Source organism: Aythya fuligula, chromosome 2 (genome assembly GCF_009819795.1).
Source record: "Aythya fuligula isolate bAytFul2 chromosome 2, bAytFul2.pri, whole genome shotgun sequence".
NCBI lineage: Eukaryota > Metazoa > Chordata > Aves > Anseriformes > Anatidae > Aythya > Aythya fuligula.
This window is the reverse complement of record NC_045560.1, coordinates 125,717,948-125,731,426: the sequence shown is the minus strand read 5'-3', so window position 1 is coordinate 125,731,426 and position 13,479 is coordinate 125,717,948. Positions and strand designations below refer to the sequence as shown.

The window sequence follows — 13,479 nt, the reverse complement described above, 5'->3', positions numbered from 1 at the left end:
GACTGCAGTAGTCCTAGGCTAACCAGACTGGTAAAAGTAATCTGGATGTCTGTAGGAACTGGTAATATTCTTCAACCTGCTGCCACTTACAGAGGATAAAAATGAGATACACATCACTCTGTTTATGTGAAGGCAATGGGATAACTTGGACTACCTTTTTCTCCCTGCTCTTTACTTTTTTTTTTTTTTTCCCTGCTGTATTACATTGGCTTCCTTCCAGACTCTTTGTCTTATCTGTGCTTTTGTTCTCCAGCTTCACCAAGAGTCCTTCTGTCTCTTCTGAGCACTTGTAGAATAATGCTCTATTATTCCACTTTCCTAGCATTTTGGCCAGGGAAAAAACCTTTCTACTCACTTGCTGGCTCAGGCCAGCAATTCCCATTGCAAGGTCTTGAGTGAGGAGGAGACTAGCATAAATAAATATTCATGCATTTATTGTTTTTTCATCATGTATGTGCGTCTGGTTTTGGAGGTTTCACCATTTTCCCCCATCACATTTCCCTGAAATAAAGGACTTTTTTTAAATGAAAAGTCTGTCACAAGACTGGTTGCCAGATCCCTTTGAGGGGCAAAATATTCTGCCCCACACTCCTCAGTCCTGCCCCACTCCCCCCTCTCCCGAAAAGAAGGAAAAAAAAAAAAAAAAAAAAAGAGAGAGAGAGAGAATCTTTAACATAATTTATTTACACAAGCTTCTCATAAAGACATCTGCAACACCTGCCATTCCTAACTGTGGATGGAGCACGGTAGTATGAGAACACCCTCTGAGTGTGCCTGAGGGGTCCCAGAGCCCTGCTGGCACAATGGCCGCACAGGCCACAGGATATCAAGAGCTGCAGGATGTTAAGAACCCATCAAGTTCACTGCTTCACTAAAAACTGTAACACATCCACAATTGCACAGTGTAAGATAGAAATATCATACATATGAGCAGTAATGCAGAAGAAAAGGAAATCCAGTCCATTCTTTTGGTATGCATTCCAGGGAACAGGACTAAGGCATTTAAGTCTAGACTAAGATCACATCTTAATAAGGTGATATCTGAAAAGCCTTAACAACTTCAGGGACTTGTGACACTTAAGATGATTTAGCACTTACATTTGTATCTTGTAGTCTTCTGAGGAGTTTTGCTTATCATAGGGGAAAAATAAGCATGAAACTTGGTCACACTTCAGCGTTAGCCATCATCTGGCCCCTGGCCAGTGAGTGCAGAAACTTGGAGAGAGGTTCCTGAGCCACCTGCTTTGATTAGACAAGCTAGGAAGTTTCCTGCTACTGCTGAGTAGAGGGGAACACAGACTGGTGCTATCCTTCTTTGTCTGGATGAATTTGGCTTTAAGTCTGATAGTCCTGGAGTTCAGACCCTGGCCAAATGTTATGGATATTATTTCCTACTTATGAAAGGCCCCATGTACTTTGTCATTTGCCTTCTGCTTTTGTGTCTCAGTCATATGTCTTGTACACCTAAATGACACAGCAGCCTTGACTTCTCTTGATGTTCTGTCTCCTATGGAGGCACTCTTTAACCAAAGAAAGATGTAATGACCACACAACTATATTGTTGTGTGGTCATTACATCTTTCTTTGGTTAAAGAGTCCAGATATTTTATGCACACAGCACATAATATTACACACATGTAGGGAAGTTTCAATGGCCAGATTCCCAATGGAGAATTTAGGAAGGAGAAAAATAAAAATAAAAAATAAAACAATCCATAACTCTAAAAGGGTTGTTTCTGGGTATATGTCATCTCTGTTTGGAAAGGATGGGTGATACAATCATTTGGTATAAATTGACATGTGAGTGTCATGGGGTAAGAATATTAGATCTAGTCTTATCTCCTAACTGTAATGAATGGAACCATGTTAACCCATGGGTGTGCTCCTCAGATTAAATCTTGATTAGCAGCTACAAATACTGTCACCATATGAAAGTTAACAAAAGCAAGTGCTGGATTCTGCACCTGGAATGAGGTAATCCTGCATACACATATAGAGTGGGTAATAAGAGGTTGGAGAGCAGCCTCATGGAAAGGGATCTATGAGTTTTGGTTAATGGCAAGTTGAGTATGAGCCAGAAGTGTGCCTAGGCAGCCAAAAGGGCCAACCATTCCCTGGGGTGCATCAAGCATGTCATTGCTAGCCAGTCGAGGGAAGGGATTGTCCTGCTCTGCTCTGCACTGGTGCAGCCTCACCTCAAGCACTGTGTGCTATTTTGGGTGCCACAGTATAAGAAGGACATAAAACTGTTAGAAAACATCAAAAGGAGGGCTACGAAGATGGTGAAGGGTCTAGAGGGCAAGACATATGAGGAGCTGCTGAGGTCCCTGGGTTTGCTCAGCCCAGAGCAGAGGAGGCTGAGGGGAGTTTCCTCACAAGGGGGGGCGAAGGGGCAGGCGCTGAGCTCTGCTCTCTGGTGACAGCAACAGGACCCCAGGGAACAGCATGGAGCTGGGACAGGGGAGGGTCAGGCTGGGTGTCAGGAAAAGGTTCTTCATCAAGAGGGTGATCAGGCACTGGAACAAACTCATCAGGGTAGTGGTCATGGCATTGAGCCTGCTGGAGTTCAGGAAACCTTTGGACAATACTCTCAGACATATGGTCTGGTTTTTGGGTGGTCCTGTGTGGAGCCAGGAGTTGAACTTGATGATCCTTGTGGGTACCTTCTGACTCAGCATATTCCATCCTCCTGTGACGAAGACCTGTTTCCACCCAGATGGTTTTGATTTTGTTTTTTTTTTTTCTAGTACTATGATTGTGCTGCCATTTCTTTACAAATCCAGCATTTTTACTGCTAGATGAGCAGGTACAATGAAACTCAATTTATTTTGGTTGCAAATCACAACCAAAAGAGAGGGAGACAAGGCTCTTGGGGAGCCATTCATGCAGTGAAAGCTGGGTGTTAGCCATAGCCAGAATACCACACAAGACTTCTGACATCAGAAGACAGTAGAGCAGGAAACAGTCTGGGCTTGAAATAGAATGTGCTTCTTTGAGCAGGGACTTTCTTTGAAAACTGAACATAAATTTAGGCTGGAAATTACCTTGTAGTAATTATCTTCTGGTAATTTCCAGACAAATGAGTTTCAGGAAGAGTTTCCCAGTTTGAGAAGCAGCAGCAAAGTGTATTTATTAGGCTTCATGGTCAGGAGCTGATGATTTGATACCCTGTGACAAACAGAGAATAATGTCCTGGATAGGTATAAGTGTAATTTAGTAGACTCTTTATAAGTAACCCGTAGTCTTTAGTAACCTCTTTATAATCACTATATTCTTAAGTACAAACAGTTTAAACTTTGAATAAAGTAACGGAAAATATTATCAGCTTCAAATTCAAGGTAGAATTTTTGTACTGCTGTTAGTGACTAATAATTATCTTTGAGCTTTATGCTTGTATTGGGTACAGAAAGAGGATGGCACCAAACAAAATAATATATGAATATTAATGGCTAAATGAAGTATTTAAGATATAGGAGGGCAGTAACTGTAGTGAAAATGCATATCAACATAGTGTTTAGATACTAACTTTATTTGAAGATGTCACCTTGAGAGAAAACCAAATAGAGCTAGATATTGCATTTTTATATATGTCTGTAAGTAAACTGACAGACTCACTTCGATGAGATTTGTACCTCATGAGCACTGAGAACTGCCAGCCAGGAACTATTTCATTTTGCCCACTTATTCATATAATACAAAGAATATAACATCATAGTATTAATTCAGCTATGTTTACAGTATTTTTATTCTGGTGTAAGATATATAGCATAGCAGTTAACAAACTAAGACTAATTTAGTAAAGCATGATTTATATGTAAAGCCATGATTGCATGTATTTTAGATAATCAATATATTTTTAAGAAATATATTTGTGTTGTTTTCTTAAATGGTTTCTTCTTAAATCTGGATTTTAGAATCTCATAAATGACTAGAAAAGGAAAAGAAGGAGGGAAAATATCTCTCCATTGACATAGCTTCTTGGTGTAAAACCAAGTCTATATCAGTGATTCAAATAACCATTGATTCCTTTTTTAAATCAGATTGGGAATACATTAGATTTATCCTTGAACTTCTTGTTGATCATCTGTTAGATGAGTGATTCTACTTGCATTAAATCTTAGTGATATATTTCTAAATGAAAATCTGTCTCTATAATGCAAGTCTGATTATTCTGCACCACTGGAAAGTTCTGTTTTGATAATGGAGCAGCAGGGAAGGGAACTCTTCTGTTTCTTTCTCAATTCTTTCTCAGTGGTCTCTGCCATTATTGAGCTTATTGTTGGAAACTCCTGGAAAACTTGTTAAGTGTTCCAGGTAAATGAGGCAATGTTCTGGCTGACTGTCCCTCTTCCCCCCCTCCCACCCACAGTGTCATCCTGCAAAAGCATAGGATACGTAGAAATGTTATGGTCATGGAAAACATGGGACAGCTGAAGTCCAGACCTGTCCCTTTCCAGAGCCGTGCTTCCTTGGACAGCTCCATTCGTCCCTCCTGACAGACACATATCACTGAAGCGCTGCCAGGACAGAGTGGCAGACTTGTAAAATCCTTTTGCATCTCTCTTTCCCTGTGATTTTGGGGAAACTGTATTCTATTGCACATTAAATTTTGTCTTCAGCAAATGAGCAAACTTCTTTTGCAATGAGAATCCATGCAGTAAAAATTTCTAACTGGTAAAACCATGGCTGTTTTTTTCTCCATGTATTTCTTTCTATAGCAAAGCTTTCAACCTCTTGAAAAGGTTTTTTGTTCAGACAGAAAGAAATACACAGCTATTTACTGGCATTTTGAAAAAAATGCTTGCAGAATTGTTTTTTTTTTCAAGTTGTTATTCATCTTTATTAAACTCCCAACTCCAGCACAAAGGTCTGTTAAGGTCATGGTTGTTCTTAAAAAAAAAAAAAAGTAAAAAAAAAAAATAGTGCTTATTTACTATGACCCTACAAATAGGTATCCAGATCAGGAGCAATGTGTACAGTTTTGTTATCTCCTTTTTCATACATTCAGGAGAGGAGACACATGGAACAGTTATGTAAATATTGATAGCACCTCAGTCAGAAGATAGAATATGCCACCATGAAGAAGGCACTGCAGAGAATTTCATTTTTTTTTTTTCCTGTATCTTCAAAAGCAATATGTTTAATAAATGGTATTCAGTTTCAATCTTCTTCACACTGAAGTATCTCTTGTGAGTCAGAGATCCCATTTTGATGATTTTTTTTTCCAAAATTGGTATTTCTGAGATCCAGAAAGGTGGAAAACAATGCACATGATGTAGGTTTTTAAACCAATGGCAAAAGAGGCATTTACATCCACTTAGAAATTATCCTAAAAAAAATATCTAGAACAAAGGGTGCTAAATATGTGTCTCAGAATAGTTCTTGGAGTGGTAGTTTGCAGTGAGCCAAACTTACTCTAAATAATTATATTTTGTTTTATAATGAATAGAAGAATTGTTTCTCCAGCAGAGAAGAGGGAGAGAGTTTGGAGAAAGCAGATACTGAAGTCTTCCATCCTGTAGCCCAAGTTAGGTTGATCTCTCTCATAATCCTTTCTTTTCCTCCCCCACAGCTATCAGCAATAGAGAAAAGCATCTTCTATTGTTATTTCCAAATGCATAATTGCATTATGGAAATTAGAGTAAGAACACTTGCAAAGTTTTGGGAAAGCTGAAGTAATCTGTGGGGAAAGTATTAGATGTAAAATGTAGTTGTGATAAACTTAGAGGGAAAAGCAGGAGATAATGCAGATGCTGTTCTTGATATCTAAATAACAAACTGTACAGAACTTGCTGTATATATCTTGACCTATCATGAAGCCTAGACCTAGTACAAAGCAATCCCCCCCCCAAAAAAAAAAAAAAAAACAACACACCTAACTTAGGGATACTGGCCCCTCTGCTCCAACTGTTTTAGTCCATGAAACTTTTCTTACTGGGCTACATTGCTTACTAATGTAGATACAGCAGGGTTTTGTGTGAAGCTCATTTTGATCATTGCATGTAAAGCCCTTGGCTGAGATCAGGTGCATGAAACAGGCATGCAGAAATAAGAATTTGTATTGGCAAGTAAAGGAAAGGTCCTTTGTCAGAGAGGAGAGTTCCACTTCCCTCAGCCTTTGCAAACCTGGCACCAAAAGGGCATCTGCTAATGATGGCTGCAATTTTGAGAGAGAGAGATGTGCACACAGACAGGGCTTTATGTGCCAAACAGGGCACAGTTTACCTCACTTTTCTTGGATTCATTTTCTGCAGTGTTATTGAACTGCCTCTCTGAAAGGTCAGATACACACCAGCTCTGGTGCGTGGGAAGCAGTGACTGTGCGTCAACGGGAGCAAAAGCAGTGAGATGTTGATAGTAAGATCAGCTCTGTTGTTTTGTGAAACACCATCCTCAGTTGCTCTTGGTGTGCTGTAACTCCAAAGGCTAGATATGTAAAAATGGATTTGAGAGATTGTGGTGCTGATCTGATAGCTTCCTGGGAGTGGGGATGGTGCCTGTCTGTGTCTGCACCAGGTCAGCCCTGTCTTTGGTCTGTGGATCAGAATGTTGTTACTGAGATGGCACTGAAGCAGCACAGAGTGAAAATTGCTTATTTACCTGAGGGTTTGTTGAAAGACATTAATCTATAATTAATTATGAAGTAGCATAAGCCAGTAGAGAATCTCTCTTATTTTTTTCTTATTCTCTGACAGATGTGTAGGTTCACGGGTGCAAAGGAAATAAAATGTAAAAGCATTCTTTGAAGTACCTGGCTGAGGACTGTGTGTCCTTTGCATATTCAGGGTTGCTGAGTGTTATGTTAATTTGGAAAAATCCACCCTAAGGAAATTTTTACTTTATTAGAAGTTTTCAATTTTCCTCTGAAAAATTATTTGGATGGAAGGAAAAAAAAAAAAAAAAACATTTCTCAGAGAACCCCATTTAAAAATTATCTCCCTTTTTGTCTTATTCAAATTGTTGTCTTTCAAGCCTGTAAAATGACTATGTGACCTGATCTAAATGTGGACCCTTATTGTTGGGTCTGCAGGATTTAGAGGAGACAGGACAGGTGCAGAGAGTTGCATGGGGACTTAGTGGCTCTTATTCCTTGGGGACAGAAATAACCCTTGTGATCATTTTATATGTATGTGCAAATCATAGCTACCAGTACTTTGCATTGTTTGTATACACAAATTCACAAAATGCAAAATATTGATAACCATGATTTAAAATATTTTTGGCAGATTTCTGTTTTGTTGAATTTGTGACTGTAATGAGTGTGTGCATGCGTGTGCAAGAATATTAGGTGCATATAGAATATATTTTATTTATATTTCTATAGTTAAAACAGAACCAATGAGCAGCAGTGAGATTGCTACTACTACTACCACAGACGGGTCTTTAGACAATTTCTCAGGATCAGGTAAGGACTAAACAAAGGTTTTAAGCTCAGCAATTTTCCATTTACTATTTTCTTTTCCCATGTGGTCTAAACCTGTGCACAGCTGCTGAAAAGTTTTGTCCATTTTGCAGCTTATGCCTATTTCTGTTCATCTTACTCAGATAGTGTAAGGCAACAGGAGCATTCCCTGAGTAACAAGCATTAGAGCATTGGGATTATTGATGTCCACTGGTGTCTTTACTGGGGAACTGGGGAGTATTCTGGCCCAAAGGATTTACTCTTTTTAGTTTTTTTCTCTGTGTAAATATTACCTGCCTCTGTGCCTTGTGTTGTAATTGAGGAGTAATTGAGGTCTTCCTCATTTTTTAAAATTTGTTATTAGTGAGGTAGTCTTTTGTCAGTCTTTTTGTCTTTCTTGGAGCCAAACACATCTTAGCTGTTAACACACAGGAGACAAATACTGTGAGAAAATCCTAAAATGTTTGCACAGTTTTGCATAGCTGTGGATTAACTGTGGTATTTCTAGCACATCATTTTTATGGTACAAATCAAATGAAAAAGTGTAATATATCATGGAGTTTCATTGCCAAAGTAGCAAAATCTGTAATCTCACAACCAGTTAGGCTCTAAGTAGCCAACCCTTTTCTGATCTCATGACAGACTCCATTTTCTGTGCATGCTGCAGAGTATGAAAGTATCAAAGTTTAAAGGCAAAAAAAAAGTTTTCTAGAGTAAGTTAAATTTATGAAGTTAGGAAAGGTAGCATGTTTAATCATAACTACGTTTATCTGTGGTGATCTGACTAAGGTGGGACTGTAATATTTGACATATCTGCAGTCTCCCTGGCCACAGAAAAGCAAAATATCAGGTGTGGAAGCAACAGAAAGCAATTAACTGCCTTGCTCCACACTTCACAAGCACTCTGAGAGTGTAAAGATGATGGATTTTCCCTGTAGTTGGCCAAGAAAGGGGTAGCTGGCAAAGGGTAATTATCCATGCCTTGTTTATTTCCAAGTACTTAGCAATAGGGTCTGTTGTTTCTCTGGCTGTCTGTTTTTACAGTAGTCTCATAACCTGCAGCTGACCTCTTCCTGGCAAAGGCTTCAAAATTGACCTTGGGACGTAGAGAAGAGATGGCACCCAAATGGTAACCAGAGAGGGAGGCACTATCTGCATGGCGCTCCTGCAAAGAACGCCAAGAGCAGAGCACATGGGTGCATCCAAGACAACCTCGGCAGCACCCAAAAATACTGAAATAAATTCATGTTTGCAAAAATGTCTGTATTAGCAGTGATTGGTCTGGGGAACCCTTAAGTTGCGGGAGGAGAAGCTCAGTTAGGTTTAAGTGTTTCCCTAAGTAAATTTGCACATTGATCATGACATCTTTATGGAATACTGGGTGTTTTAAAGGTGTGAGAGCATTTTAGAAAGCAGGTAACACGGGGCAAAAGAGAAGGAGGTGTAATATGGTAACACATCCTTACGCATTATGGAATTATTTTTAAAAGGCACGTGTTCTGAAGCTGACCATGTGTTTTCAATACAGGAATGTATAAAGCTCCTTCATAAAATGTAGGTCTTAAAAATTCTAAAAGTTAATAAAATGTTGCACTTGAGATAGCAATAATCCTTTAAAAATATGAAGAAAAATGTTTCCAATAGGATATAGAATGTTTGTATTAAAAATGTTGTCTGTGTGCAAGCAAAGAATAAACTATTGCTCAGGAGTTGTACAAAAGGGCAATTTAGTACTTGAAAGCTGTAATCAAGATTTTAATGTTAAGCATTCATGTATAGTTGCTAATAAAATATTATTTTCTACCTAAAGCACCAATGATATTTGAATTTAATTAAAATCTTGTTAATATTCTGAAATTCTATTAGGAAAAATAATATTTATCTTAGGTGTGTATATTTACACTTCTGTGTGCTTTCTTTTCTCCTTGGTGCAGCAATTGGAAGCAGTGGTTTCAGCCCAAGACAAACACACCAGTTCTCCCCACCACAGATTTACCCTTCCAAGTATGATATCTTTTAAAAATAATACTACTAATAGTAATAATAATAACTGAAATAGGCAGATTTTAACCTCATTTAAAATAATAATTGGGTCCATCTGTTAAGTCATAATTTAAACCACAGCAGCTTCAAGGAAAAAAAAAAATATATATATATATATATATATTTAATGCTAAGAATGTATTTGAAAAATATTTGAAAAGTTATTATTTTACTTATTCTTTTATTATTAATTTATTATTTTTTTTGTCTCTATCTTACAATTTCTGTTGTCTAGCACATCTATGATTATTTGTTAATGAAGTAATAGACTTATAATAAGGCTAAAAATAAATCCACACTTGTCTGTCTAATGCAGTGTCTGTCCTATTTTCTGTCATTTGTAATCAATAGCAGACCATACCCACATATTCTTCCTACCCCGTCTTCACAAACGATGGCTGCATATGGGCAGACACAGTTTACAACAGGGATGCAACAAGCTACAGCTTATGCCACCTACCCGCAGCCTGGACAGCCCTATGGAATCCCTTCGTATGGTAAGAAACCACATCCCTATGTTTTAATTCTCAAGGCAAATGATTCTTTTTTGAACAAGATTACATGACCTTGTGTCAGTGCTTAGTGGGACAGCTCTTGAGCATTTCTCGTGGAAGAGTGGTTATTTCCCTATTGGAATGAGTGCAGTTTAATTTATGTATTAAAGAGCTAAGAAGCTATTCAAGAGGATGTCTTTGTTCTGGGATGAAGGAGTAAGATTCATTAGGCTTTTAGTGGTGATTTAAAAAAAACAAAAAACAAAACAAAAAAAACCACTGAAGCACTGAAACAGGGAAAGAGATCTAGGGACTTCCATTAAACAGGCACAGCTCCTGGTAACTTGCCGAGGAGTTGTGCTTTCCAGCAACGTAATAGGGGAAGTTGGCAAATAAAGGCTGATACACATTACTGGAACCTGAGTGTGTCAGTGAAGCTACAGTGATTTCCATCAGGTAAAGGATTAATTCAAAAAGACCCTCACTGGAAAACTCTCTTTTGGTGTTTCAGAACTCCACATAGATGAAAATTTAAAAACAATCTGTTGTGGGTGAGACCATTTTGTTGCCAGACTGTCTGCTGGTAGTGCACACAGCAGTCCAGCAGCAAAGATACATTATTAGAAAATAGGTTTTATGTTTCTCTAGGGCAATATATTGAAAATGTATGTTCTACATGCTTTTAGCATGTTTTTAGTATGTTCTGTAACATATATTCAAGTAATACAGGTTTTCATACCAAGAAAAGAGAACTCATAGTATAAATAGTGTCCCTTAAAATAATTAAAACTTTTAAGTGCAATGCTGGTGAATCTTTCGTCATGAAATCTGCAAGCTGAAACCCACAGGATCTCAAGTAAATCCCCCAGAAGATTGCTGTAGACAATAGGAGTAAATGTATTATTATTTCCCTTAAAAAAAAAAAAAAAAAAAAAAAAAAGTTAATGATTATGATCCAAGGAAATTTTCTTCCTGTGGCTACAGTCTTGATTACATACTGCCAAAAATGTTTATAAACATGAGCTGGATGTTTCTGTTTCAGTTACACATATTTTAAACTTACACAAACAATATATATATATATATATAAGTGTTTTTAAGTCTTTAAAAGAGTCTTTAAAAGTCTTTAAGGAGATGGGGAATCTTCCCCTTGTAAAGAAGAAAAAAAAAAAAAAAAAAGAAAAAATTATGTTCCTGATGCAAGCTTGCGAGCTTGTCTGCCATTTCCAGCTGGATCACGTGGTGTGATAACAGATGACCCCTTTTCCCACTGCTCTTTTGTTGACATATTTTTCCATTTCTCCTGTGACACTTCATACTGCTTGTCTGTCTGTGGTGGTGTGGGCAGCCCAAACACTGATTTTTTTGTTTTTGCACCATTCCTCTGGAAGAAATCTTGACCCTACTAAAGTCAACTATAAAACTCTTACCAACTTCAGCAAGACCCTGATTTCACGACTTGAGTTGAGCTGTCTCGCTGTTGTCGGAGCTATAATTGAGAGTTGCTTTTCTTGGCAGCTGCTTGCTAGGGGTTAACGTGCCTGCCTGCTCTTTTGTTTTGTTTTCCCACTCCATCCCCTGCACCTAGGACATCAGATATTTATTTTTTGCCTTAACGTTTTACGTTGCAAGAAGAGTGTTTTGTTCTCAATGTTTTATGTTATTCTTTCAGCCAGCGCCCCCTGATTGGGGTAAAGCTGCTTTTTGTTGATGTACTTTATCACCTAGCAGTAATATTTGAAAGCAAATAACTTGCACAAAGTTTTGGGAGCTAAGACCATAGCTTTGCATATTTAAGGTTCATCATATAATCCTAGTTCCCAAAATAAATTACATGGGGACCCCAGGGATGCTGATTTGCAACAGGCTGATTTGCAACTGAAACCTTGTTTAGAACCCAAATTCTCTTGGCTCTGCAGCATAGATCTCATGTATCATATACTTTGCCTTTCTCTCTTTCAGGCAGAGAGTTTGCAACAGGTATAAAGAGAGGAGACTTATGACGTATGAAAAAAAATGGGGGTTGTAGAGGGGAGAATTCTTTGGTTTTGTTACCGGGGAAAAAATAAAAATAAAAAATGTGCATAAATACACATACCAATTCCCCTCAACTTTTCTCTTTAGTGCAGAATTTGTGAAGGTGCTGCCTTGAATGCACCTCTATCTGGGCATTTTTGCACTCCCACACCTCCACTGTGGTGCAGCCCAGACAGCAGGAAGGGGGGTGGAGGGGAATGCCAGTGTCAGCTGCCTCCTGCCGTTCCTGGCTCTGGTTCATCTGCAAAGCCACTGAGGAGGCTGGAGAATTTCCTGAAGTTCCCTCCTTCTGCCTGCCCTGGTACCAGCATCTAGCAAACAATTCGCTTACCCAAAGTTCCTTCTGTTTCCTCACTGTCCCTTCACACTCTCTTGCATATATCAAACTTGGGAGGAGAAAGGAGCACCAGGTTTAGTGAGTGCTCCTTATGGATGAGAGCAGGTGGGAAGAGTAGGTCCCAGAAGATGAAAGGCTCTTCACAGTGTGGAGGTTTGCAAAAGGACACTTCAGTGCCAACTTGTCTTCGCTCAAGTGTCATCCTTCAGCCACTGACTTTGATACTGCTTCATCTGAGATTGGGAGTTGAATCAGGCTGCTAGAGTAGGAAGTATAGATATATAATGCTTGAGTTAGTTAAACTTTCTCTACACAATATTTAATCAGCATTCCAGAAGTCCTTAAGCATAGAGATCGTTGATACCAAAGCATCCATAGCAGGAATTTCCCATTGAAACGAGGTGTCAGATTCATCATTGTGATTGTTTATTTGTAATGTGAAACAGAAGAAGCAAGCATCAGGGGAAAACAAGCAAACAGGGTTAGACTGGCAGCTAGTGAGTGTGGCAGATGGAATTAGGGATAATTAATGACACCAGCTAAAAAATAATGATTTCAATGACTAATTAAAGAAAATAAAAATTGAGAAAATATCCCACCATTTGTATGTAGGGAGATACTGAAGTTATACTGAAGTTTTGAAAACACGGTAGCTTCTCAGTCCTCTCATACCTTCAAACATCATTGAATATTATTTAAAAGGAAAAAAAAAAAAAAAAGTTAGTTCCAACCAGGCAATGGGCTTAGATTAACAGACATTTTCAAAGAAATGTTACTAATTCACACTTAGTTAATTCAGTTCAAATAACTGTGGCTTTTGAACAATGAGGTATCAATGAATGCCATAGAGAAATGTAAGAGTATTGTATTACTTTTCCATTGCTTTGGCTATAATTATTTTTAAATGTTAGTTCATGTTGGGACAACCTTATAATTAAAACTAAGAGACAGAAGCTGAATTGTGTGCATTTCCTAAGTATTTCATTTGCTGATATTTCCTTGTTTATTGCCTTACAAATTGGTGTAAGAATCACTAAAGTAGGGAGGTAAGTCATTCATTTAATTGGACTTCTCATTCTTTTATTAATAAATTTGGAAATGAGAAGGTAATGTAATGGACTTCCTTGTCAGTACAGATTAATGACTCTCTGCTGTGTTTTTCCTGG

The 13,479-nt window shown here is 38.2% G+C and overlaps 1 protein-coding gene across 2 annotated transcripts in view; it reads left to right on the top strand.

Annotated features, from left to right (window-relative positions):
* The window catches only part of EYA1 (EYA transcriptional coactivator and phosphatase 1), a 161,579-nt gene that overhangs the window by 85,595 nt on the left and 62,505 nt on the right, over positions 1 to 13,479 (top strand). For both annotated transcript variants that reach the window (XM_032183170.1, XM_032183171.1), the window contains 3 exons: positions 7,325 to 7,405; positions 9,337 to 9,406; positions 9,797 to 9,942. In XM_032183170.1, coding sequence (XP_032039061.1) covers positions 7,325 to 7,405; positions 9,337 to 9,406; positions 9,797 to 9,942 — 297 coding nt within the window. The remainder of the gene's footprint in view (positions 1 to 7,324; positions 7,406 to 9,336; positions 9,407 to 9,796; positions 9,943 to 13,479) is intronic.